The sequence below is a fragment of the Centrocercus urophasianus genome, unplaced genomic scaffold (assembly GCF_019232065.1).
Source record: "Centrocercus urophasianus isolate 14NV4802_14NV808 unplaced genomic scaffold, USGS_Curo_1.0 seq_30, whole genome shotgun sequence".
NCBI classification, from domain to species: domain Eukaryota; kingdom Metazoa; phylum Chordata; class Aves; order Galliformes; family Phasianidae; genus Centrocercus; species Centrocercus urophasianus.
The window spans coordinates 2,828,652-2,852,860 of NW_024884867.1; the positions used below are offsets into that span (position 1 = coordinate 2,828,652).

General features: G+C 50.2%; 1 protein-coding gene across 2 annotated transcripts in view; it reads left to right on the forward strand.

Annotated features, from left to right (window-relative positions):
- Positions 1 to 24,209, forward strand: part of SRRM4 (serine/arginine repetitive matrix 4) — a 29,293-nt gene continuing 5,084 nt past the window's right edge. Inside the window, exons 1-10 of one of the 2 annotated variants that reach the window (XM_042828492.1) lie at positions 1 to 170; positions 8,516 to 8,659; positions 10,077 to 10,160; positions 10,362 to 10,433; positions 11,528 to 11,554; positions 14,712 to 14,804; positions 15,752 to 15,896; positions 21,880 to 22,217; positions 22,942 to 23,148; positions 23,369 to 23,485. In XM_042828492.1, coding sequence (XP_042684426.1) covers positions 40 to 170; positions 8,516 to 8,659; positions 10,077 to 10,160; positions 10,362 to 10,433; positions 11,528 to 11,554; positions 14,712 to 14,804; positions 15,752 to 15,896; positions 21,880 to 22,217; positions 22,942 to 23,148; positions 23,369 to 23,485 — 1,358 coding nt within the window. In that variant the 5' untranslated portion in view covers positions 1 to 39. Of the gene's footprint in view, positions 171 to 8,515; positions 8,660 to 10,076; positions 10,161 to 10,361; positions 10,434 to 11,527; positions 11,555 to 14,711; positions 14,805 to 15,745; positions 15,897 to 21,879; positions 22,218 to 22,941; positions 23,149 to 23,368; positions 23,486 to 24,209 lie in introns of both variants that reach the window. The other variant, XM_042828491.1, reaches the window with a different exon arrangement.

A 24,209-nucleotide genomic window follows, 5' to 3' on the forward strand; every position in this document is an offset into this window, starting at 1 on the left:
GCACCGCGGAGAGCGGCCGCGCCGAGCCGCGCCGGGGCCATGGCCAGCGTGCAGCAGGGCGAGAAGCAGCTCTTCGAGAAGTTCTGGCGAGGGACCTTCAAAGCCGTGGCCACACCGCGACCGGAGAGCATCATCGTGGCCAGCATCACCGCCCGCAAACCGCTGCCCAGGTAAGGGGTGGGGAACCCTCGGCTTGGGGGCTGCTCCCTTCTGCAGATGTCATACTTAAGGGCTGGGGTCACGGGGGCTGCCTGCGGCTGGGGGATCTGAGCTTTCTGTTCCCTCCTCCCCAAGTGGGAAACTTTGGCTCTTTGGAGCCTGGAGTAGTGTGATGGGCTGGATTGTAGTTTTGGGGTGGGGGCTTAGCCATGCAGCCCCCAGCATACATCCCTCTAGTTGTCTGTCCCCCTCCTTCCCTTGGAGTCTAAGCCCAGGGCAGCAGGGTCAGACCACACAAAAAGGGACCGAGGGGCTGCTGGTACCTACTGAGCTCTGCTGGGATGCGCAGGGATTTGTGTGACTTCCTCACAACAACACATCCTCAAATCTAGAGCATTTTTATTCTGTTGGCTGTCACAATATTGACTAAGAGCATCTTTGCACTGTTTTTCAAAGGGAGTGAAGCTTCTTTCCGTTGCTCAGTGTCACCAGAGTTTGGTGAAGGTGTTGGATCAGTGCAGGAGAGGGCTGGGGGATCAGCCTGCACCAAACATCCCAGAGCCCATGGGGACCCACACTGGGGTCACTGAATGCTTCCACTTCTCCGTTAGTGATCAATCAGGTTTGGAAATTGGGGAAGCTCAGCTTGGGGCACCATGGGCAGCAGTGGCTCTTACAGCATTTCCAAACCGGGCTGCGATCCCAAAGGTTTCACTGCAGAACTGATCTAAGAGCAAAGCCCTCTGTGCCAGCAGGCAGAGGGATGAAGGGAGCAGGGAGCCCAGCACAACACCACGGTGACCATCTGTGTCCCTGTTTCCTCCCAGCTTGGCAGATGCGGGCAGCGTGGGGTTCCCATTGCAGAAAGGGATTTTCCTCCTCCTGGAGGGGTCCGTAGGGTTCTTGCCTTTTGGGTCCATGCGCAGCCCCAGATCAGAGTGCTTCCCCAGGGTGCCCCGGCTCTGCAGATAACGCCTCTTCCCTCCTAATTCCCGGCAGGAGCTCTGGGAGTTTTGCAGGGTTAAAGCTCTGCTAAAACCACATTTCATCTGGAACAAAAGAATACATTAATCCCACCCGTGGCCAGCCAGGGGCTGCACTCCGGGGTCTGCCCTTGACTCCGTAGAGCAAAAGGGATACTGAACACTGTGGCACAGAGCTGAAGTCTCTCCTTTTCCATCTCCACTTTCTTCTTGCTGAGTCTTTTATTTTAAGGCAGCGGGTGATTGTTCATTATCGTCATTACCTGCGCACAGCCCCGTGGAGCAGCGGTGGGATGCTGCTTCTCCTTCCATGGGGAGCTCCAAGAGGCACGGGGCTGCCACTGCCCACTGGCACCCACTGGTACCCCAAGTACCAGCCGCTTCCCTGCTGCCAGATGGCTGAAGTGGGTCACCCCGGGCCAGTGCAGGGATTTATTTTAACCCCTAATCCCCCAGGATGTGTTGTGCTACACGTGGTTTCACTGCCCAATTTGCAATCGGCAGTGATTTTGGGTTGGGATGGGACCCAGCTCTCTGCCACCCCAACCCGCAGCTCGTCGGGCACATCACTGGTTCCTTCATCCCCACCATCCTGCTCGGTCCCCACGTGTCAGCACCGGGCTGTGCTGCCGGAGGGCCCCCGGCTCCGCTAATCCCCCCCTTGTCCATCGGGCATCTGCTCAGCGGGGCCTGGCTGCCATCTGCTCCTTCCCGCGCCCAACGAGCCGCAGCGCTAATGAGCCCATGGCTGCAGCCCAGCGGGGGGAGCGGGCCTGGAGGAGGAAAGCAGAGGGAGGAGCAGAGGGGGGAGCAGCAAAGCCCCCGTGCTCGGGGAGCCGTCAATAGGGCGGCTTTGTCAGCCCCCGCCCGCCGGCTCCAGCTGCACGGCGGCTGCGCTCATTAGGCAGCTCGAGGGCTGCTGGGGGTGAGGGCAGAACTGGGGATGCCCATAGGACCCACAGAGCCTTCCTCCTCCTCATGGTCCTCTTCTTTCAGCCCCATTCCTGGCTTGGTGCTGGAGCGATTCCCAATGGTAAAAGTTCATTGGTCCCCAAGGGCACCGTCTGCATCCCAGGGCACGGTGTGGCAGCACGGGATCTTGTGGAGCTCTGGGATAAAGTGAGGAGCTGCAGGGCTTTGGGTCCCCATCGGGGTGAGGGGCTGCAGGTAACCACATCAGGCTAATCCCTCCCCCAACCCATTCCTGACTCCTACTCATGAATGGGAGATGTGTCCAAAAAAATGACTTAGCTCATCTTGGCATGATAGGACCGTCTGGAGAGGGCTCATAACCCTGCACCACTCCTTCAAGGTTTAACTAACAAATATCTGGGGCTGTGAGACGTGGGCAGGTCAGTCCTGGGAGGGTTTACCCATCCATAGGGCTGGGGCTCTCCTCTCCCCCTCCCTGCCTCTCTCCCTGCAGCTGGACCTTCATGCGCGTTTTTCCATAATATGAACTTTCCAAAGGCAATCCCTTCCTCAGTGAAATGAAATCATTTCATGCATGATTGCAATTCTTCGTTCTCTTTTTATTTCTTCCTTACCTTTTCTTCCCATGGCCACTGAAACCACTCTGTCATTGCAAAGCCCGGAGCGGGGCATTAAATCCCACCTGTGTCTGGGGTTGGCACTGGGGGTGGGCACTTTGTGTGACCATACAGCAACTGAGGGGCAGCTGGGTGCCCAGAACGGATGCCCCAATTTGGAACCCATTGGTGCTCAGCAGGCAGAGGAATGGGGCCCGATGGCACAGGAGCAGTGATGGTGCACTGGTGCGATGCAGCCCTGGTGCCACCACCTCCCCTCCACGGGTAAGCTGAAAGTGCTGACAAACACTGGGAGTGTAAAAATAGCAATTTTTTTTTTTCCTTTTTTTTTCACAAGTGCCTTCCCTGCTAGTGCAGGGACTGCGAGGAGAGCTTGAAGAACTGGAAGTGGGAACAAACTCTATTAAAAGAGAGAAAGGTGCTGGGGAATGCACTGCAGTCCCTGCACTGTTTTTGTCCTTTTCTAGGGACAGTGGGACTGGTCTGAAATTGGTCTCTTTTGGGGCAGATTTGGGTTGAAAATGACCTCTTTTGGGGCAGGGTTTGGCTGAAAATGGCCTCTTTTGGGGCAGGAATGCTTGCGCAGGGCATCCTGGAGCTAAAACAGTCCCTGAGTCCCCATGCTGAGGTTGGGGCTAATTGATCTGCTGACAACCCCGTTCAACACTCCATGTTTAATTGATGTCTCTCCATTAATGAAATGAGCAGCTGGCTGCAGCTGGCCTGGCTCCAGGCTGGTCAGCAGGACCAAGGCCATGGGGCTCAGTGCTGCTCCTCCGGGGTCACTCTGCTCACTGCCCCCATCCCCACTTCTCATTCCTTTTCCAGTCCCCCATTTTGGCTCTCAGCTATGTTCCTCATGGATAAAAGGATGGGGCTCACCTTGTTGTTCATGGTGCAGCAGCAGCTGAGCCAGCACCCCGCTCACCCTCCCCACAGCTCTGCTATTGATTTGCCCTGACCTCGCTTTACCATGCTCTGATTTCTTTCAATCAGGCTTTGAATGAAGCCTCTGCACCGTTCAATAGAACCAGCCCTGGGATGACCCAGCTGGAGGTGCTCGGAGCGCTCCTGCATCCCCCCTGGAGCATCTGCTGGAGATGCAGTGGCATGGGCTGCCAGGGAGCGGTCAGGTCTCCGTCCCTGGAGATGTTCAAGGAAAGTGCAGATGTTGCACTGAGTGATGTGGTCCGGAGCGAACACGGCATGGATTAGGGTTGGACCAGATGACCTCAGTGGTCTTTCCAACCTTAAAGATTCTGTGATCCCGTGCGTCCCACATCCCACAGCATAAACCCACTGCTTCCAGGCTGCTGCCTGTCCCCTTTGCCCCAAACCCGAGCATCCAATCACCCACCCACAAAAGCCTTCCCGGTCTCCTTGGTGGCTGTCCCCTCCTCAGGGCTGCGTTTGCTCGGTGTCACGTTGGTTCCGGCAGGCCGATGGGCACAGCGCTTGTTTGCAGAGATTGCACAGAGCAGAAATCCCTGCACTTCATCTCCAGCTGCAATTACCAAAGCCAAGTCGATGCAGTTGATGGTAATGGGATGGTAACACTGTCTGAATTTGTATTTAATGCTGATTCCAAGGGTCTATAATTTTCATCAGCACCACGCGACTTTTTATAGAACAGAAAAAATGTGAGAGCAGTTAATGAGCTGTAATTCTGGAGAGCTTCTGCCTTGATTGGGACTAATTATTTTCTTTATAAAAATAATTAACAACCCACACAACCTAAGGAGTGAAAGGCATGTGGCATTAATTAAACCGCGCGGTGTCTTCAGCGCACCTTTATCTGCTGATCCCGTCGTGTCCTGGGCACAAGGCTGGGCATCGCTCACGCCGTGCCAAGGGACAGCGAGGGGGCAGTGGCACATTGGGACCACCCTGAGCCCAAATGCACCTCTTTCTGCAGTGCTCTAAGAGCCTAGGATGAGCCCCAGGTGGATGGGGAGCGTGTCTGTGTGCTTAGCCGCACACTTACATAATATACAATTGTTAACAAGACTAATTCCTCTATTTTCCTGGAGGTATGCTGAGAACTAATGAATATATTTGCATAATCTTGATTTTGTTTATGAATAATTCTGGATTATCCCGACGTGAATGGCACAGGGGCTTTGCCACTCCGGGTTGCCTTTCAGCGGAGGATAGCAAAGCGTTTTGCAAATATTAGTTCAGCCTCACAAATCCCAGCAAGCAATAAAATTATTATTACACCCAATTAAAAATGGATGTGCTGAGCAGGGGAATGGCTGTCTGCAGCCTCAGGGCCGGGAGCCCGGGGCCAGAGCTTCCCCTCGGGAGCTCTTGCCATCTCCCTGCCTGGGCTGGGAGTCTCTCTGGTGAGAGAAATTTGTTGCGGAGTTCCTTATTGCAAACAGAGGGGGAATAAGCTTTGTCTGAGCACCAAAGGGAACACTCCTGCTCCATGTGGAGCATCTGCCTGACCTCCCTGCACTCCCCTCCTGCCCGATGAGCCCTGCTAAGATCCATGCTCAAAGCCATCTCCCATTGCTGCCGACAACTGTGTGCTCACAATCCGCTATTCGATTAAAAGCTAACGAGCTATGTTATTGGCAAATAAACTATTTATCTTGCTGCCATTTGCCCTGCTCAACAAAGCGGGACTTCGGGCAAGGGAACTGCAGCAAGGACCCACGGCCCTGTCTGGTGCAGGGATGGGACCTGGTTGACATTGCTGTCAACTTTTCAGGTTGGAAACCTTGCAGGGTGTTTGCCAGGGAGGGAGATTTGAAAACAGGAAAGGCACAGGGCTGCTTGCTGAGAGCGGCATCTTGGGGAGGAGGACACCCAAAGGCAGTCCTAGTTAGGATTACAGCTCTAAGCTATGGTGGAGACACCTGCCCCAGTGCTGCCAGCAGCTGCCTCCAGCAAGAGTTTGCGATGCAGATGGAGCCATTCCTACCTCTGTGCCCATTATCATCCCCATTCCCAACCCTACCCTCATCCTCATCCCATCCTCAATCCCCTCCCCATCCTGAACCCTGCCCCCATCCTCATTGCTTTACTATCCCCATCCCTATCTTCATCCCCATCCCATCCTTGTCCTCATCTGATTCTCATCCCTGTTCCCATCCCATCCTCATCTCTTTACCATCCTCATCCCATCCCTAACCCCATCTCCATCCCCGGGCTGTGACCATGCAGTGTCCCTGCAGCACCTGGCACCAACCCTGCCACCAGCAGGGACGCCTCTGTTCTTACACAGCCATGCATAGCAAATCAGCTGCTGGAAAAACGAAGAGCCAGGGCTGCTTTTTTGGCCCAGGGTGAGATAAGAGAGGTTGTGAAACATTTCTGGAGGCCAAGAAGCAAAAAAGAGCTGCTGCTTGGTTTGGTCTTGCAGCAGGATGCAGGGGTGTGGGAGGGGGTTGAGCTAAAATTGGATGAAAAACACCTATTATGGAATTGTGTTTCTTTTCTGTGCTTAAGCTGCTTCAAGGAAGCCACGCGCTTTTCTGCAGCTGGTGCCTCTGCTGATGCACGAGGAAATAGTGGAGAGAAGATTAAAATTGAACTGGCTCAGGATCCGTGCAATCAGGGAAAATATCGCAGTGATTTGCTATTATAATTTCCAATAACAAACGGCAGGGCTCCTGCTGCACTAATAACAGTGGTCTGAATGAGGTGGGGAAGGAACCTGCCATGGAGTGGTTTTGTGTCTGTGTTTGTGGAAAGCACTTAACAACCTCCCCCACCTCCTAATTTTAAAGAGGTATTTTTAGTGCCTGTTTCAAAGGGATTTACGTAAACACATCTGCATGAGTTTTGGCGTGGAAATCTCTTTTACAACCTTCTCCTTTCCCCCCCTCCTTCTGCCGGGTCAAAGGAGCGGTTCAACCATTTTCTTTTTCAATCAACTGAGAAGAGGCAGAAAGCAAGAGAGAAAGAAAAGGATGATTTCACCAATGCAAAAAGCCTCCTCTGCATAGAGTGATGCGTTTTGAGAGGATTGTGGCGCAGCGCAGTGGATGTGGGACAGCAGGGTCCCAGGGCTGTGGGTGCAGGTGATGCATTGGCACAGCGGTCCAGGGAGTGGTGGGCTCACCAACCCTGGTGTTGTTCAGGGAACGTGGAGATGTGACCCTGAGGGATGTGGTTATGGGCACAGTGGGGTGGGTTGGGTTTAGGCTTGAGGATCTGAGAGGTCTTTTCCAGCCTTCACGATTCCATGACTCTATGATTCTATGATCCACCACCCAACCCCGCTGCGCCCTTCAAACAAAGCTCACCAGGAAGGCGGTTTTTCAGCTTCTCGCTCCTCCAGCGATGAAGAGCTGCAGGAGAAAGGCTGCTTGATGAGAGCTTTGTGGCAGGAGATGGCTCGGGGACTCAGGAGCCTGAGGACAGGGGAGGGGGCTATGTCACCCAGCGCATCGCATGGTCTGATGGCGTGGCATGTGCCCATGGTGCTGAGCTCTGCGACGGGGACGCGGCCACGGTTTGCTCCCGAGGCAACAAACACCCTGTGCCTTTGCCCTGTCCTCCGTGTCTCCCCCAGCTGTCATGGCCCAGCCCGTGAAAGACGACAGAAAAAAAATATATGTTTATATCTATCTATTCAATCAATGTCTATGGAGCTTAACGCAAAGGGATTACCAGCCCGTTTAGAGCGTTAGTGACTCTCAGCTTTCACCGGAGGAGAGTATTGGGTTGAATTGAAGCCAGCCTTTGATGGGATTGGAGAATAATTATTTCCATCAATAATTACTTCCAAGCCCAGAAGAAATGGTCCCCAGTGTGTAGCAGGACAGCAGCCCTTGGTTGCCTTCAGGCTAATGTGTTTCAACGCCGAGACCTGAAATGCCATTAGTGGGGACATCACCCACTGTGCCCAGGGAGGGCCCCCATCCGCACCATTGGAGCTGCTCCAGCTTTGCACAGGTCATTAATTTGGGGACATTTTTAATGGATCCTAATGACCGAGCCTCAGAAGACTGTTCTTAAAAGGGGGTTGGGAAATGCCACAAGCTAATTAGCTCACACAAAGAAAGCAATTAACCATGTAGCTTCCTGGATGGTTAAAAATAACACAGATAATGGGAAAAGACTGGGAGATTTTTTACAAGCAGAATAATAGATTTTAAAGCTGGAGGGACCATCAGATCTGCCAGCATTACCTCTTGCATGTCATGGGTAGGAAATATTTTCTCCAGCTTCATCCCATTGACCCCCAGTGCATGTGTTTGCCTAATGTTCATCCCTAAACCTTCAGGCATTGCAAACTGTGCTCCAAGAAAGAAAGGGCTGCTAGAAAAGGTGGGGTTTTCCTGAGAACACGGGTTGATATAGGAATGAAGTCTCTTCAACAGATGCTCCAGCCCCCAGAATTGTGATTCTCATGACAGGGGCAGGCAGAAAGATGTTCCAAGGGGCTGCAAGCCTCTGGCCATGGCTAGCTGGGGCTGATGTGCTGCTTCCCCATGGAATTGCACTTTAGCTTCCTTCCTGGCACCACTGAAGCCCCAAGATGTGCAACACTCTTGGTCCTGGCCCTTCGGCACATATTTGGTGACTGTGATGGTTTCCAAATCCAAAATGCCTGGCTGGGCTCAGCCTTGCTGATGCTTCCTTTATTTATCTGTGTAATACTCTGCACGACACCAAAAATGTGGTGTTCTCATTCCCCACTGGGTATGGTTTACGACTTTCCATTAGTGCTTCCATTCTTTGATACAAATACCTGCAGGGCTCTACTCACACAGGCTCCCTGGGGCTTGTGCAGGCACCTGCACGGCTCAGGTGGTTCCCTTTGTTTTCTAGCTCTCTTATTGCTCTTTCTGGCCTCTTGCCACGCAGTGGGACGCTCAGCTGCCTGCCGTACTCTGCCGAGGATCGACGTCCTGAGAAGCTGAGCAGCTGTGTGTCCAAGGAGACCTCCACCACTAACGGCTGGGCAAGAGGGAAGGAGAGACGCGGCCATGCTCACCACAGGTCACGCAGGTAGGGACAGGGCCACCCTGCCATGAGGATCAGTGGAAGAAACGTCGTCCTCATCCCTGCTGAGTCAGTGAGATCTGGGCAGGGGTTGGACAACTGTGTGAACCGCCGGCATCCCATGTGCTATGGGGCACATAGGTTCCTCCTGGCTGTGGATCGCCCTCAGCAGTTCCCATCTCCCATGCCTAGATCAGAGCAGCAGCACTGCCTTAGCTAGGATATCGCTTTGTTATCGGTATGCTGTTAGCCCCTGACAACTTGCAAAGGTAAAAATGAATGAAGCTTGCTAAGCAAGGCAGCTGGGGTCTCAGCCTTTGTTGCTGAACTGGGATTAAGGCCTTTCTGTTTGGTTAAAGATGCTGGAAAGAAAGGGACAGAAAGTGCATTTACTATCTTCAGATGTCAGGCTAACTGGAACAATAATCTAAAGTGTATTTTTAATTAGACTCTGATTACAATCACAGAGGAACAATTAAAGTTAGATCAGCTCAGGGAGGAGGCTTCCACTTCAAAGACAAAAGGCTTCATCTTGGGAGCAGGGGGAGGGCTCCAGGCAGGCTGCCTATGGCTGAGCACACAGTCTGGAGGTTCTCCATGCCCTGGTCCAGACATGGCAGGAGCTGACGATGGCCTGAGATGAGGAGGGGGCTGAGCTGTGCTGGAGCCTACATCCCACATCCCTATGAGAATGGCTTTCCAACACGAGGTCCCAATGGTGGCACCTCCAGCCAGTGGGATGAGCAGTGGGGATGCTGAGGCATAGATGCTGAGCTCTAGTTTCCATCATTCACTGCCTTTCTTTAGGGTCACCAGCCCCCATGCATTTCATATTTTCAGTGCAGTGCTCCAAATTAATTAAGTGCAGCGTTTGCTTTTTGCTGAAATGTAACACAATTTAAAAATAAATTAATTTACAGCTTTTTTCCCCCCAAAGTTTAACCACCGTGTAAGAGATGCTTATCTCACTAAATCACCATAGCACATCAATAAATACATATTTTTCTAATCAATTGCTATTTAACATTTGCCATGTCTTATATTACTGTTAAATTCACTCGGTCTCAATAATTATTGTATGCAAATCAAATGCCGATTAATTATTTAAAACATATTTACAAAGCAGCAAAACCCATAAATCTGTCATGGAGTTGTTAACCTCAGCAAGCTCATTTCAAATAACCGGCTGGCATCGCAGCCACGTACAGTGTCTGTCTCATTATATCTCCATTAAACCCACGGAGGAGGCGCTCAATTTCAAGTGAGGGTAATTAGAGGGTAATTAGGTGCCCTGATCTGTCCCGGTCTGCCCTCAGGTAGGGATGGTGGCATGCGGAGGTGAGCAACCCCAAGTGAGGTCATTCTGATGGTGTTTTTATGCATTTATTTTAAAACCTTGTTTGGCTTTATCCCCCCTCTTCAGCCCCTCGTGTGATGGGGAACGTGCACCGCTGCCAGCCCGGGGCAAGAAGAAGAAGAAGAAATCCAGCCGCAAGAAGCGACGGAGGTGAGGGCAGCCATGTTGGCCTGGGCCTTGCCTTATGAGCCTCATGGGGAAGGTGTGAGGGGCTGGGCTCTGCCGGCCATCCTCCTGCCCTCCCCTTACACCTAAACAGGGCTCAGCCCCAAAGCCCGGTGGTGGGGTGCAAATTGGGCAGCCCTGTGGGTGAGGGGCTGTGCTGGCCCTGATGCTTCTCTGCTCCCCCAGGTCTCCTTCCTACAGCCCCTCTCCTGTGAAGAAGAAGAAAAAGAAGAGCTCCAAGAAGAGAAAAAGACACAGGTATTTCTCCTTCGAGGTGTTGCGGTGATGCCTTGGGTTCCAAAAGCCGGTTTTTAATTTAAAGAGAGTGATGAAATTTTGGAATTGCAAATATTTCACTGTCTTCTCCCAGCTGTTAAACCAATATTTGCAGAGAATAGTAGATGCCATCTCCCTTGGAAAGTTCATGTATTTATAATTTATTGAATGAGAGCAAGAAGCTACTGAAAGTGGTGAACAGAGTGAAAAGCAGCCCTTTTTTTGTTATGGAAAAAGGTGGAAGGGAGGGAGAGTAGAAGGAGATAGAAATGCCTCTAAAATATATCTTATCCATCTCGGGTCAGATGCTTGTCATTTTTACACCTGTAGTACTCATTTGTGGCCCTGCAAGCTGAACTGTAGTGTTCATCCCAAAAGGCATCGTGATCAACCATTGAGCATTAGTGACCAGTGGAGGTCATTTCCAGATACCACTCAACTACAGATCCCAACTGGCCTTGTCTCGGGCCATCTCATGGCCCTTCTAGACAGGTCTTCAGGCCATGTCTTCTGCGGGATGCTGTGCTAGGAGCTCAGGTGGGACAGGAGGCAGCGTGCAGGGGGCTCACTGGAAGGAAGTATCCCCCTCTATGCTCCCAGGTTTTTCCAAGGGCCACCAGCATGGTGGTTCCTACAGGCATGCTCCAGGAGGGAAGACATAAAGCTGGTTTGGCTGTGAGCCTGCTCTGCAGTTTTGCAGAAAGGATTCCTCCTTTGACTGCTGCTCAATCCTTTGTACAGAAGATCAGGGTCTAGACTCTCCTCTACAACTTCAAACTCAGCGCAGTGTAGAGTCAGTAGTAGAGAAAAGCGACCCACCAGGGACAGTGGAGGTGTTTGATTCTACAGAAAATGATATGCTCAATTATTTGCAGTGTGCCAGTGACTTCCACCAGCACCAGCTGCCCCGTTAGCTGCCTCGTTAGCCCAGCTGGCTAAAAGGGAGTCAGGGCTGTCCAGCTGGTGCATTGTTTCCTTAATGCTCAGCCTCAAGATGGGCCTTATCAGATTGTCTCTGATTCAAACTTCCAGTTTTGTAAGACGCTGTACTCAGTGTGCACCTTTGTGTCTTGCAGGTTATCCTCAAAGAAGAGAAGGCACAGGTAAGAGTTGAGCACGTGTGGGTGATCCCCTACAAATGGTCTCCTCAGGATCTCACAAGGTTGATGTTCACCGTGTGGAGGCAGAAATCACTTCTGTGCCTCTTTGTGGAATCCCCTTGGTTCCGCCATCCCCTGTGGGTCTCGCAACCTCATGCATGTTGGATACTTTCTGCATCTTGAGCCTTCATTCCTCTTATGGTTTCGCCTACAAACAGCATGCATTCCCCAGCAGTGGGGAAACATTCCAATTCAGTGCCTTTCCAGGTGCATACTGGAAGAACTCTCCTGATTCCAGTGCATGCATTCGTCTTCTCTATGGGAAACTGTAAAGCCAGAAGGTTGGCTGATGCCATGGGGACTGTGTCCAAGCCCAGGTTTCTCATCAAGAGCTGAGACCCCCTGTGTCAAGGCAGAAGCAGTCATCCCTTCAGTTTTTTAATTGCATGTTTTTGGGCAAATTAGATGTAATGTTGATGTGTCATTGTGCAAAATATATATATATATATAATATATATTTTTTTAAAAATAATTTTTTAAATATATTTATTTATATATATATATATAAATCAGAACAGAAATCTCCAAATTAATTAGCCATTTCTTATTTAGTTCCTCAAGCCCCAAAAGTAAGAGAAAGGAAGAAAGAAAACACAAAAAACAGTAAGTAGTGATTCACAGTATTCTCTGCCCTGCCAGTTGTGAGCAGAAGGTCCAGCTCTTCTGATGAAGGCAGTATGAGACCCAGCTCTGCATGCCCTCACTGAGAGGGGCTTTAGTTCTTCCTTGTTTGCTGCTTTCAGAGGTTACACAGGGATTGCTAGTGATATAATCAAATATCCAAATGGGAACAGAAAGCAATGGGGGCTGGGGAAAAGAAGAGGTTGTTTAGAGATGATGGAGGCTGTTGAAATATGGAGTTGAGGTTCCCATCTGCTCTGGTGTGTGCAGAAGACAAGCCCAATATTTGTCTTAAGGGGCAGACAGGAGTGTGGTATGAAACACAGTTGTTTGAGGCCAGGAGAAAGGCCTGTAAGACTTCCATTTTGCAACTTGTGGCTTCTCACCTGCTTTCAGAGCACAGAAACAGCTATGGGGCTGAAGACTGGGCATCAAGCCCCTGGCTGGCTCTGCTGGGACTCAGCACACCCTGCTAGGGAAAGAAGAGCTGGCAGACAGGGATTTGCTGTCTGATTGGTATTAGCAGGGCCTGCCCTGTAATTCTTCCCAACACAGCCTTTACTCTTAGGAAAGGAACAGAAGGACAAGAGCCCATAGCACTGCTAATGTCACCTTGCTGCCCATTGGGACTGAAGAGACTAGAATCCACGAGGTGCTGCCTTCACCTCCATTGCATGCAGAAATCCCATCTCCTTTTCTCTGCATACTGCATGTGCAGTAATGCACTCACTGCTTTCTTCCCACTAACTGAGCTGCTGTGTGCCCAGAGATCTTACAGATCATTGATAAAGCTGAAGCTTTCTTGATTATCTGTATAAGAGGGCATTTCCACACACAACAGTGCTGGCCAACCTGCGTTAGCCAGTTAGTGTGGTGAGAACAAAGATTGGATGCAGCAGTGCACTGACTGAGGGGAATGAGAGATTCTGGGATTGCTCTTTGGGGATAAACCACCCAGGGCTCTTCAGTCCTCATCTTTCAACTCAGAAAGCAGAACTGAGTCACTAGTGGTTTCTCCATGCCTCCCCGTTGCTCCCAGGTGTGGATCAGTGAGATCCCATAAACCAACTTGAATCAGGATTTGGCTTATCCTTGTTATCTAAACCACATGGGAGCAGTCTGTCCTTCCTGAACATGGGGGGAAAAAACTCTTAAACTGGAGAGACTGATGCAGAAGGTGAAGAGAAAGCATGGAGGGAGGGAGAGGCAGTCAGTGCTGCTGACTTCAGCTTTACAGAAGGAAGGAAGCTCCCCAAATGTAAAATGCTGGAAATACAATCATGGTGTATAAAAAGCACCAGAGAAAACAGCCAACCAGAGTTCAAGCAATTGCCCTCATTGTTGCCCTTTTGTTTTAGAGGAGATGCTGTGCTCAGGCAATTGGTTCACTGATTTCTTATGGTGCCAAATTGTTAAATGCTGTCCAGGCAGGTATGTTAGCAGTGTCAGTTGCTGGTACAGCATGGCCATGAAACCAGATTGTTCCTGTCAGCTAACCCATCATCAGCTTTGCGTGCTGGCACAGCAGTGCCAGGCTGAGCAGATGATTACACACCAGGCCCAAAATAGCTGCTGTGGTGGGCACTGGGCATGACGAGAAGGAACAAGCACAGAAGGTTTCAGAGCCTGCCATTCACATAACTCTGCTCCCTGAGTGCAGGACTGGGGCTTTTGGCAAGGACAGCACCAGGCCTTCAGTAATGGGGCCAGGTCCATCTGTAACAGCCCAAATGGAGCAAGGGGAAGAGGAGCAGGACAGTGAACCCCCGTCTGTGTGTAGTTTGCTGGTCCCTGTCCTGTGGCCATGTAAGAGAATGGAGCAGCAGCATCTGGGCACCTCCGAGAAGTCAAATAAATGGTCCTGTGCCCTCAAGCAGAAACCGTGCATAGTGTAGGCTGCAGTTATGGAGGCTGTGTTTCATGTTTATATCAACAATAAGAGCAGTTTATAGGACTGGCTGGACCCTCTCATCTTGAGAAGTGGGGGAAAGCTGGTACCCAATGTCCTGTATTATGGGGAGTCTGGGAGAGTTTGAGCTTGGCATTGGGCTGCTCAGACAAGTGGTTTTCCCCAGACAGGGCTTAGCAATGGGCTGTCAGGATGGGCTGCAGGATGAAGGGGGAATGGATGACATAGCTCTTTAGGGTCTTGAAAGCAGAAAGGATTGGTGCTGCCTGCTGCGCTCCTGTGCACTTGTCCATAGATCTTCCAGCATGGCGCAGAGGCAACCTAACAGCTTGTAGCTAAATGCTAGCATAGATCTCAGAGAGATGACATGCCTTGATGTCAGGGCAGCTGTGAAGGGATGGAGAGTTTTTCATACCTTCGTGTCCTTTGCGATGTCTCACGCACCAATCCCTTTGCTTTAAAATGCAGATCTTGTTTCTGATCTAAGTGCCGTTGACTCTGGCCTCCAACTGCTGGGTCTTACAGCCTAGGTCTGCTATCTAACCACAGTTTCTTCTCTGCTTCCCAAAGCTCTCGTGGGCGCACCCGGAAAGCTCGCCGCCACCGCCGCTGCCACTCTCGCTCAGAGAGCTCTGATTCCTATTCCCCGAGCTGCCGGAGCAGGTAATGTCACCGCTTGCTGGGCTGCTGCTCTGTAGCACTGCAGTGAGTCAGGAGTGTGAGTGCAATGGCTCGTGTGCCCCACTGGCCCTCTGGGCAGAGCCACATCCCACTCTGGTAGTTGGGTGTTGAGCTCCTCGTGGTCATGGCCGTAAAACAGAAGGTTTGGGCTCAAGAAGTGGTGGCTGCATCTTCTCAGCCCAGCAGTCACTTCTAATCCCCATGGCTGAAGATCAGCCAGTGACAGCTGATTTCAGCCCAGTCTGCCTTTCCCACCCCAGGGCTCTGTACTGCCAATGTCCCAGGAAAGCTTCAAGCTTGTTCTTAGCAATGGAAATGTATTTGCCAATGGCATCCTATGGCCACTATCTTTGACCTGATTAAAATCTCTTTCCTGTAGATGACAGATGCATCCTGAGGCCAGCTGAGTGGATGCTGGTGCTAGACCCGCATCACTGCAATAGCAAATTGCATAGCTATGCACATCGTGAGCTTGTTATGTGTTGTTTGAAAGAGTTTTATGAACAAACCACTCCCTCTGTCCCACTCCACTCCTTCTAACTACTGAGAATCTTCTCATGGAAGCGTGGTGATCAGTGCAGGGAGGAACGCAGGCAGTAATAGGTGGGAAGTTCATGCAAGTGCAGAGTGTCTTCTCTTGAACGTGTACTGCCATAGGGACATTCAAGGCTGTGTGGAAGCTGTAAGCCACCATAAAATTAGGAATATTGGAGCTGACGTTTGCTTTAAACTTGAGGTTTAAAACCCAAACCCCGCCACCACATCTCCTGGTTGCAAAGCAAAATGTTTTTAAAGCAAGGAAGCAAAATATTCCCTTTCACTCTGTCCAGACTCCACAGAGGAGGCGAGGGTTTGCGTGCGGCTGCCGGTGGGCGCTGCTGCAATGCTGAGGATAACGCTTTGCTTCTCCATGTTTTCTGGAGGCACAGAGCCAGGTCTCGGGAGGAAGGGCGTAAAGCACGGCGGAGACGCTCCCGGCACCGTGCAAAAGTCCCAGCAAAGAGAAGCTCCTCTGCAGAGGTTCAGGCCAGCCAAACCCTCCCACTGCACAGCTTCCTGTCTCCTAAGGAAGTCGTAAGTATTACGCTTTGTGCTTCTTGGCTTTCAGTAGCCACGGGAATACGGGTGAGAAGTCTGACATGAAATTTTTGTAACTGGATTATAACGATGTGAGACAAAATTTGGTTAAAACAGCATTACTTATTAATGGTGCTGTTCTCCAAATGTATTTAAAGTCGTTCCTTCCTTCAGCGTTTCCTCTTCAAGAGTGGGGTTGGAGAGGGGAAAGATTTGCCGAGTCTCTAGCCACTGAATATTGAATTGAGGACACTTAACATTAAAAAAAAAAGAAAAAGAAAAAAAAAATGTGGCCTTCAGCAATGATATTTCGCAGGGATGTGTTTGTTATGCAGTCTTTGCTCAGCTGAATTCAAACTTAATTCATCAGTCTTCATGTCCGAAAGTTTAGTCCTTTAGGGGTAAAAAAAGGGAATCAGACGAAGATAATGGAAATATTTACATTTAATGAGTTGGTGATTATTGGCAGGGGATGTTTTCTATGGGGATCCTTCTGAGATCGCTGTTGCTCTGGACTGACAAGCCCAGGGGCCAACTTGAGAGCTTGTGTGCAGCTCTCATTGATGCTAATGGGAACTGCAAGTGCAGCCGAGGGTAAAGTCAGTCTCAGTGCCTTGGGATGTTTTTCCATATACATGGAAAGAGATGATATAATACATGCCTTAGAACAGAGGGAGCAAAAACAGAGAGAAATCTTAGATAGCGATTGGTATGAAATCTTTTTTTCCCATGGCACATTTCCCCCTTGTTCCCAGTGGCTGCCAAGCAGAGGTGTGATGCTCTTTGATCAGTGTTAGCATCTGATGGGTGTTCTGGAGAGGGGCACTGCTACACAAGTCTTGAGGTAACGCAGAACCTGGTGCTTGTGTGTGGTTATGGAATGCTACCAGTGGCTTGAGTGGAGTCCTCTGAGCCCTGAAGTGATACAGAGTGGGGGACTGACTTTCTCCTCTTAAGCCCTGTCCTGAACTGGAAATAGCTCAGCCATACCTCAAATAGAGGAGATAGTCCCAGCAAGAGGAGGCTCTTTCTCTGCTCACCTGCACAGCTGGCATTTCAATCACAATACACAGAGATCCTATATGGATAAAGACAGGCCGCAAGCTGTCTCCCAGAGTCACAGATGCATACTCACTCTTGTCATAGACGCCCACTGAGTGTGTAGTGCACAATTGAGTCATTGCTTATAAAGCCATATAAGGCAGAGCACAAGTAGCAGAACCTGCATGCTGTGCTTACGTGTGCATCCCTACAGCAGCAAATGCAAAGAAGGAAGGACAAGAGCTTTCGTTGCCACCGGCCTGGGGTGGCACCCTGTGTCAACTCAGCAAGGTCAGGGTGAGTGAGTTAATAACGCAGGGAAACCAATGGCAGAAAGACCTTTACTCTGCAGTCCATTGGTGTCCTCTCTCTTCCCAGACAGAAGTATGCTCTCTTGGGACATTGTTTAAGAACACATTTATGCACTTGTTTAAATTGAAGCCCCTGGCGAAATGCTGAATAAGGTCTTTAAATATCACATGCTCAGAACCAGCAGGGAAAAATGGAATGGGAGCCTTCAGTCTTGTATAGCATTAGCAGACAGTCTGTGTCACACCCGTTGGCCTGGGGTTCCAACAAAAACCCTCCTGATGTGGGGAGATTCATCGTGATATCTCCAAAGGAAAGTGATGGTCCAGGGAGGGCTCTGGCACAGAGAAGAGACCCAGACAGGCAATACACAGACTTCCTTGAGGCAATGCTACAGCATTTCCAAATCTATTTTTTAAAATTATTTAATTTTAAGCCAGGTTTTATTCTACTTTCTTCTGAAAAATGGAAGCTTTCTGCGGTAAACTTTGTCTCCACACATTTTGTCCCTTCTTTTCTATTGGAATGACCACATCCAGCTCAGTTTACCTGCAATCTGAGGGATGAAGCACACAGAGGAGCACCCTGTCCACACGTCTACCTCACTGCTTCTTCCCTTCTTGCCTTTATGTGCAAGTTGGTGCATGCACGAGCACGCACACATGCAAAAACACCCCCAGAGCTCCCTGCTTCTTTTGAGCAATGAATTTCCAAGCTTCACACACTCGTTTTTTCCTTTAATCACACGCAGCCACAATAGGCACCTGTTGAGAAAGAGGATTGTGAGGCTGTGCCTCAGCATGCAGAGAAACTGGTAATAGGCTGCTGCTATATCTGAACATTAACAGCAACCCCCTGTCCTGCTGCAGACACCATTCTGCATTGGCACAGATGTATTCCATGCCCTTGTGCTTCTGGTTGAGCAGAGCAATATAAATACCTGCAGGGTGTGAGCTTAATTGCCTTTTGTTGTACCTGATGAAGATAACTGCACACAGCATCTACCTTCCCTGCCAGCTCCTTTGCGTTCACTGAAGCTTGTTTGCAATGTCACTAATTAACACAGGCTTGACCCAAATTTTCAAGGAGGCTCAGTGGGGTCTGGTTGTTCCAAGCAGCACTGCTTGTGCTGGCGTGCCTGCGGGGAGGTACAGGTGGGACAACGCAGTGCAGGGATGGTGACAGCATGTACAGGGGGGCAGGGGGAGGCTGATAGCACGCCTGCAGACTGCATTGCTCTTGCTCTCTGTTTTCCAGCCTGGGTTGTGGTTTCTATAGGAAAAGCTGCTCTTTTAACTGCTGCATGCCATGTTTCTGATGACAAACAGGGCTCTTCAGGAGCTGGAAGGCAAAGCTTTCCCTAAACATGAAAGCCTCGCTCTTTTGCTGATCCTCTCAGCCAGAGGACTGAATGTACCTCTGGTTATCACCCAATAAATCTGCAGCTCAGTGCTTAAGCAGAGGCAAGAGAATGTGCAGCCATGAGAGGAGCAAGCAGCACCCCGGATACCCAAAGGAAACAACATGATGCAAGCCCTCACCCCAAAGCTGTGCCAGACCAGCCTAAACCAAGGGGATGTGCTCACTGCAGCAGGCGGAGAGGAGTTTTGCACTGATGTCAGCTCAGGCAGAGGGTTAGCAGAGCCCAGCCCATCTCCCCATTGAAGGCAGCCCTATGGGCCCCACTCCCTGCAAGGCAGCAGGTGCTGCAGTGGCAGCTGTCAGCGGGGAGCAGGGGTCACTGCTGCAAGCTTTGTGTGCCTTTCATCGGCACAATGCGTGGACAGACAGAGGGAGGGAGACATTATGCACTCTTGAAAAAGAAATTAACTCTTGTTTTGCGACTCATTTCAAAGCAGAGAAAAAGACCCCAGAAAAACCCTCTGGCGATGAGCGAGGCTGCGCCGCGCTGCTCACTGATGGGCCTCGGTCCCCTTATGGCTGAGAAAATTTATAGTCCTGTCTCTCCTCGAGGCTGTTTGAAGCACAGTAAATGGACTCGTTCAGTTTAATTGGAAGACGAGCAGTGATTGCATTGTTGTAAGCCATTAGGCTGCACCGCCTCTTGATCTAGGAGCGCGCTCAGCATTGCGTTCTGAAGCATCAGGGCCTCGTTTCTGCTCATCCCTTCATCTTGCTTAAATAATGATTCGAAACACAAAAAACAACAAACCCAAACAGTAAATACATATCTTGGGTTCTCTTGAGGGCAGCAGTGTGTCTCACACCAAAATCATTGAGATTATTTAATTACTTATTAGAGGGGGGAGGGGGAAATGCCAAATGTTCACACATTGAAAATTAGATTCACAGGAGACCAGACTCTTTTGAGACACCCTAGAAAAATAAAAAGCCATTAGAATTCAACTGAACTCTGCAGCGCCTTCAGATGCAGCTCGTGGTTCCCATTTTGTGTGGCAGGAAAATGGAACCAGAGGTAGAGCCAAGGTCACCAGATGGGGGAATTTGCCTCTGCCCAGCACCTCAATGCTTGTCCTACCTCCTACCACAGGACAGAAACCACAGGCCAGGCCTTCCAGCCCTCACAAGGACATATTCCACTTCTATCCATGTTACCTCTTCCCAGAGTGCTGTTATTGCAGTGGTGGAGCTACAGAGGGGCACTGGGGGCTCACTGGGTAGATTTTGGGATGCGCTGACAGCAGCTGTTACTTCAGTGCAAGCAAAACAAGAGTTCCTAGCAGTCCTAGGACCCATGGGTTGAAATGCCAAGAAATAGGTGGATTTCTTGGCTGGGAAGAGCTAAAGGCTGTTTGGTTTGGACTGGGAACAGAGGTGAGGGAGATGCACATGCCCACCCCCACACTCCCACCTCTGGAGTCAGGGAGTGCTTCACGTGGTGTTTTTATGCCTGTAAATGAAACGTAGCCAAAAGGTGGCTGCCTCCCAGTCAGGGTTCAGGTATAACACTAGCCAGAATCTTTAGAAAAAATCTGGGAAGCCACATCCCTCGTGTCTTTGGGTGCAAAAGAGAGCAGGGCCGGACCCCCCGCTCTGTTACACTTCTTTGACATCTCTGGAGTAAACTTATTCTGGAATAAACAAGAGCTGGCAGAGAAATGGCAAAGAGCAGCACCTGTGTTGCAAACCCCGGGGCGTGGAGGAGGCTGCACAGGGTGCAGATGTGCCAGGTCTGTGTTTGTCCTTAATGCTTCCCATCACAAGGGCAGGCATTAACACTCGTGTAGCCTCGCTGACCGGTGCTGGACTGGCTCTGGTAGATGCCAGTAGAGATAAAACTGAAGAGATAAGACGTTCAGATGATGGAAGTGCCCTGGTGGTGCCAGCTGACAGCCCCAGCTAAGGCAGCCAGCAAAGCTGTAGGGTCCTCAGCTTCAGTAGCCCACCAAAACCATCATCCCCTTCCCGTAGGTTTCCAATGCAGCCAAAGTGGGGAAATGTTGTTTCCCCCTCAGCTTTATTTTTGACTTCTTTGCTCGAGTTCCTTTTGCCACTTTCACGTACCCGTGGGCCACCATGAAACCCAAGGGGATTGAGTGCAAGCCACGATTTTCCAGCACAAGCCATCAGCCCCCAGGAGCTGTCTGGGCAGCCTAATGTAAAGCAGAAGGAAACAAAAATAAGGAATAATAAGTGAGAGAAGCGAGCAGACAAAAAGCAGTTGTGACATTTACGTAGCAGAGTCAAGTGAACAGTTGGCAGTGTGGATTGAAGAGAGGGTTTATGTTTTTTTTATGTAATTTGAGACTCTAATGATGGACTTATGTTGCCCGCTCTTCCTTTTTTCTTACACCTTACCTACTAAAGGAGGAGTTCTTGATGGGTAAGTGGATGCTATCCGCAAGACACCAGGGAATTTATTAGAGGTCACTTGAGCACATTAGCTATATCTTCTTCAGGGGGAAAAAAGCACACAAAGAAGTGTCTGTATACCTTTTATTTCCAGAGGGATTTTTCTTTATTCCCCTTCTCCTTTTTTTTTTTCTTCTTTTTTCCCCCCCTTTCTTAGTTTTTATTTTCAAAGCGCTAAGCTTGTTTATTTGCCAGTTTGTACAGAAGCCCTTCATTTGATTTGCTTTGATTTTTCTTCACCTATTTTTGTAACATTCGTTCAGAAATTCACTTAATTAAGCATTTGTTTTATTTTTGTTTTCCTTCCAAGGATTAGAAAGTTTTGGTTTGTTTTTTTTTTTTTTTAATATATATTCCCTTCCATTCTCGTTTCTTCTTTTGCCCTCCCCCTTTTAGGTTAAATAAGGGCTTTTTCCTCTGTTACACCTTTTTTTATTTAGTTAGCCTGTTACTTTGATTCCTTGGTTGCCCGTTTACTTTGTTGAACTCTTTCATTTAACATGGATCGCATGCTGATACTCTTTGCATGATCTCTAGATCTTCCCGTTATCATAGCAGGGGGAAAAGGAGTTTCTTCTTACTGTGGATTTCTTTCAGGGATATGTGCTTTTGTTTTCTTCTCTTTCTTCTTTTTCTTTCTTTCTTTCTTACTTTGTTTCTTTCCTTTTGTTTCAGTGCATCATGATGGTAAAATTTCTGGGTTTATTTAAAACATAAAATAAAAGCAAAGTAAAACCAAGAGCAACCCTCCTCAATAAAACGTTCAAACAATGCCAAATGGCTTTTTTGCTTTCAGATCTCTCAGTCAGGGTCTTCTGCTGACCTCTTTACCAAAACAGACAGCCCGCCTGGCCGCCTAACCAGCCAGAACGGAGAGTGTCATGAATATGACTCAGGAAACGACACTTCTTCCCCTCCCTCCACTCAAACGAGCTCATCCAGGTCAAAGGACAGCCAGGAGAAACGAAGCGTAGCCCACGATGGCTTTGGCCATGCCTTCTCATCCAGGAAGCCCAAAGTGGCCAACGGTGATAACAGCTCTGATTCAGGAAATTCCTTCACCAGTTGCTTTTCCCAGACCAAGGCAACGGCTTCGGAAAATCTGTCTCCAGATCCCCAGGGACAAGACGAAAGGTCAGTGATTATCAGCAGCTGATGCTGGTATTTGTTGCCCTGTATCTCCCGCTCGCATTCCCGATGCACCGGTGAGCTGGCAGGGAGGTTTTTGTGGTCTGGAGGTGGTTAGATCTCAATCAGACCTTGCCAGTCTGGAGTTCAGAGCCCACAGTGAGCAGTGCTGGAGCCTGAGGAGGAAGATGAAAACACAGCCACAGGTCATCATCAGGAGAAAGGAGTAGGTGCCAGCTCCATCTCTGCCTCCCTTACCCGGGATGTGCCAGGTGGTGGTGGGGATGAAGGAGCAGAAGCATGGCAGCTGGTACCTAAAGCTGTGCTGGGGCAGTGGTGGTTGGGAGCAATTCCACCTCAGGTCTTAAATGCCAAATGTTAGAGCCAGGGGAGTTGGTATTAGGAAGAACAAGTCCTGAATTTTCATTTGGAGGGTAAGATGTTGAGGCTGTACATACTTCTCATGCTGTGACTCCAGTGGGATAACTCTGCCTTCATATGGGTGGAGCTGGGATTGCAGCTGGTCTTTACTGTTGGGAAGCTGACCCCAATTCACATCCATGGCTCTTCTGGAAGTACAGGGATTCCCACAGCCCAATCCAAAGGCAATAGGACACTCCTGCTCGCTCTGCTCCTGGAGCACAGCCTTGCCACGCTTTCCTTGCTCTTTACCCCCAACGCCTGCAAGGCATGGGGCAGAGGAGCTGACAGCCCAAATATACATTTGCAGAGGATGCCTGTCCTCGTGTCTCAGCTGTTCAGAGGAGAAGAAGCGCAGTGTCCCCCCGTCGCCAGCCCGCAGCTCCCCGCTCAGGCCGTGCCCCCGCAGCGAGTCGTGCAGCAGCACAGGACGCTCCTCCCCTGGCTCCAGCTGCTCCTCACCCCGCAGGGCCTCCCCCAGGTACTCCCGCAGCAGGTCCTGCTCTTCAGGGAAGAGGTAAGGCCAGCACAAATGGCTCTCTCCATCACTCTGGGCAGTCTCTGGCTCTTGCAGGCTGGCGGACTCCTTGGGGACGGGAGTGAGACTTTGTGTGGGTGCCAGGGAACCACGTGGCCCTTGAGATATGGGGCATCTCTCCCCGCCATGAGCCTGGATGAGTGGAAGTCTGGTACAACCTCACCCTCCAGCATCTTTAGCTCTTATGTTTCTTCCCTAGCCCCAGGTCTTCTTCACGGTCCCCCAGCTATTCCTCTAAATCCTGCAAAAAAAGCCCTGGAAGCAGGAGCTCAAAGACTCGCCGAAGCCCGAGTTACTCCCATTACAGCCCTACGAGGTATGACTGTCCCTACATTGATATCTGCTGCCTCATGCTTTTCCATTGCCTCCATCACTTGCTTGTACTCCAGCCTACTTTCTGGTTCCTTCTGCCAGCTCCAAACTGCCCCCTCAGCTTCCAGGAGGGAGCAGGGAGAAATGGAGCATGGCACATGTCCGAGCATTATACTGATCTGCAATCCAGTGGAAATACCTTCCCATTTATTGCCTCAGAGCAATCAGTGCAGCAGGGAAAGATGCTCTGCTCTTCCAAGCTGCAGCTCTGCCAAAGAGGTTTCAGACCCTGAGAAGTGTCCCTGCTGCATGGGCAGGAGCCAGGTACCCTCATGCTGGCACTCACAGAGCCATGCATGGGGAAACAGCCCAGGTAACTCTGCTCCACACCCTGTGGAAAACACACATCTCACAGCTCAGCTCTAGAGATGCCTTTGGGCAGTATTTTCTGGTAACATCTCTGCTTTTGAGCATGCTGTGAGCATTTGGCACCCTTAAAATGTTACACTCACAGGACCTGATTCTGCAAGCTGTGACAGCCCCTGTTCTGGTGCAGGAGAACATTTCCTGCATGCAAGGATCAGGCCCTTGACCTGTAACGTGTTGCTTTGCAGATGGAATTGAGAAAGGAACGGGGCGGATGAAGTCATCTACCCTCCACAGCAGGGCCTGTGCTGACGTGCACAGGGAATTAACAAAAGAGAAAACCATAGCAACCCCAGCACTCC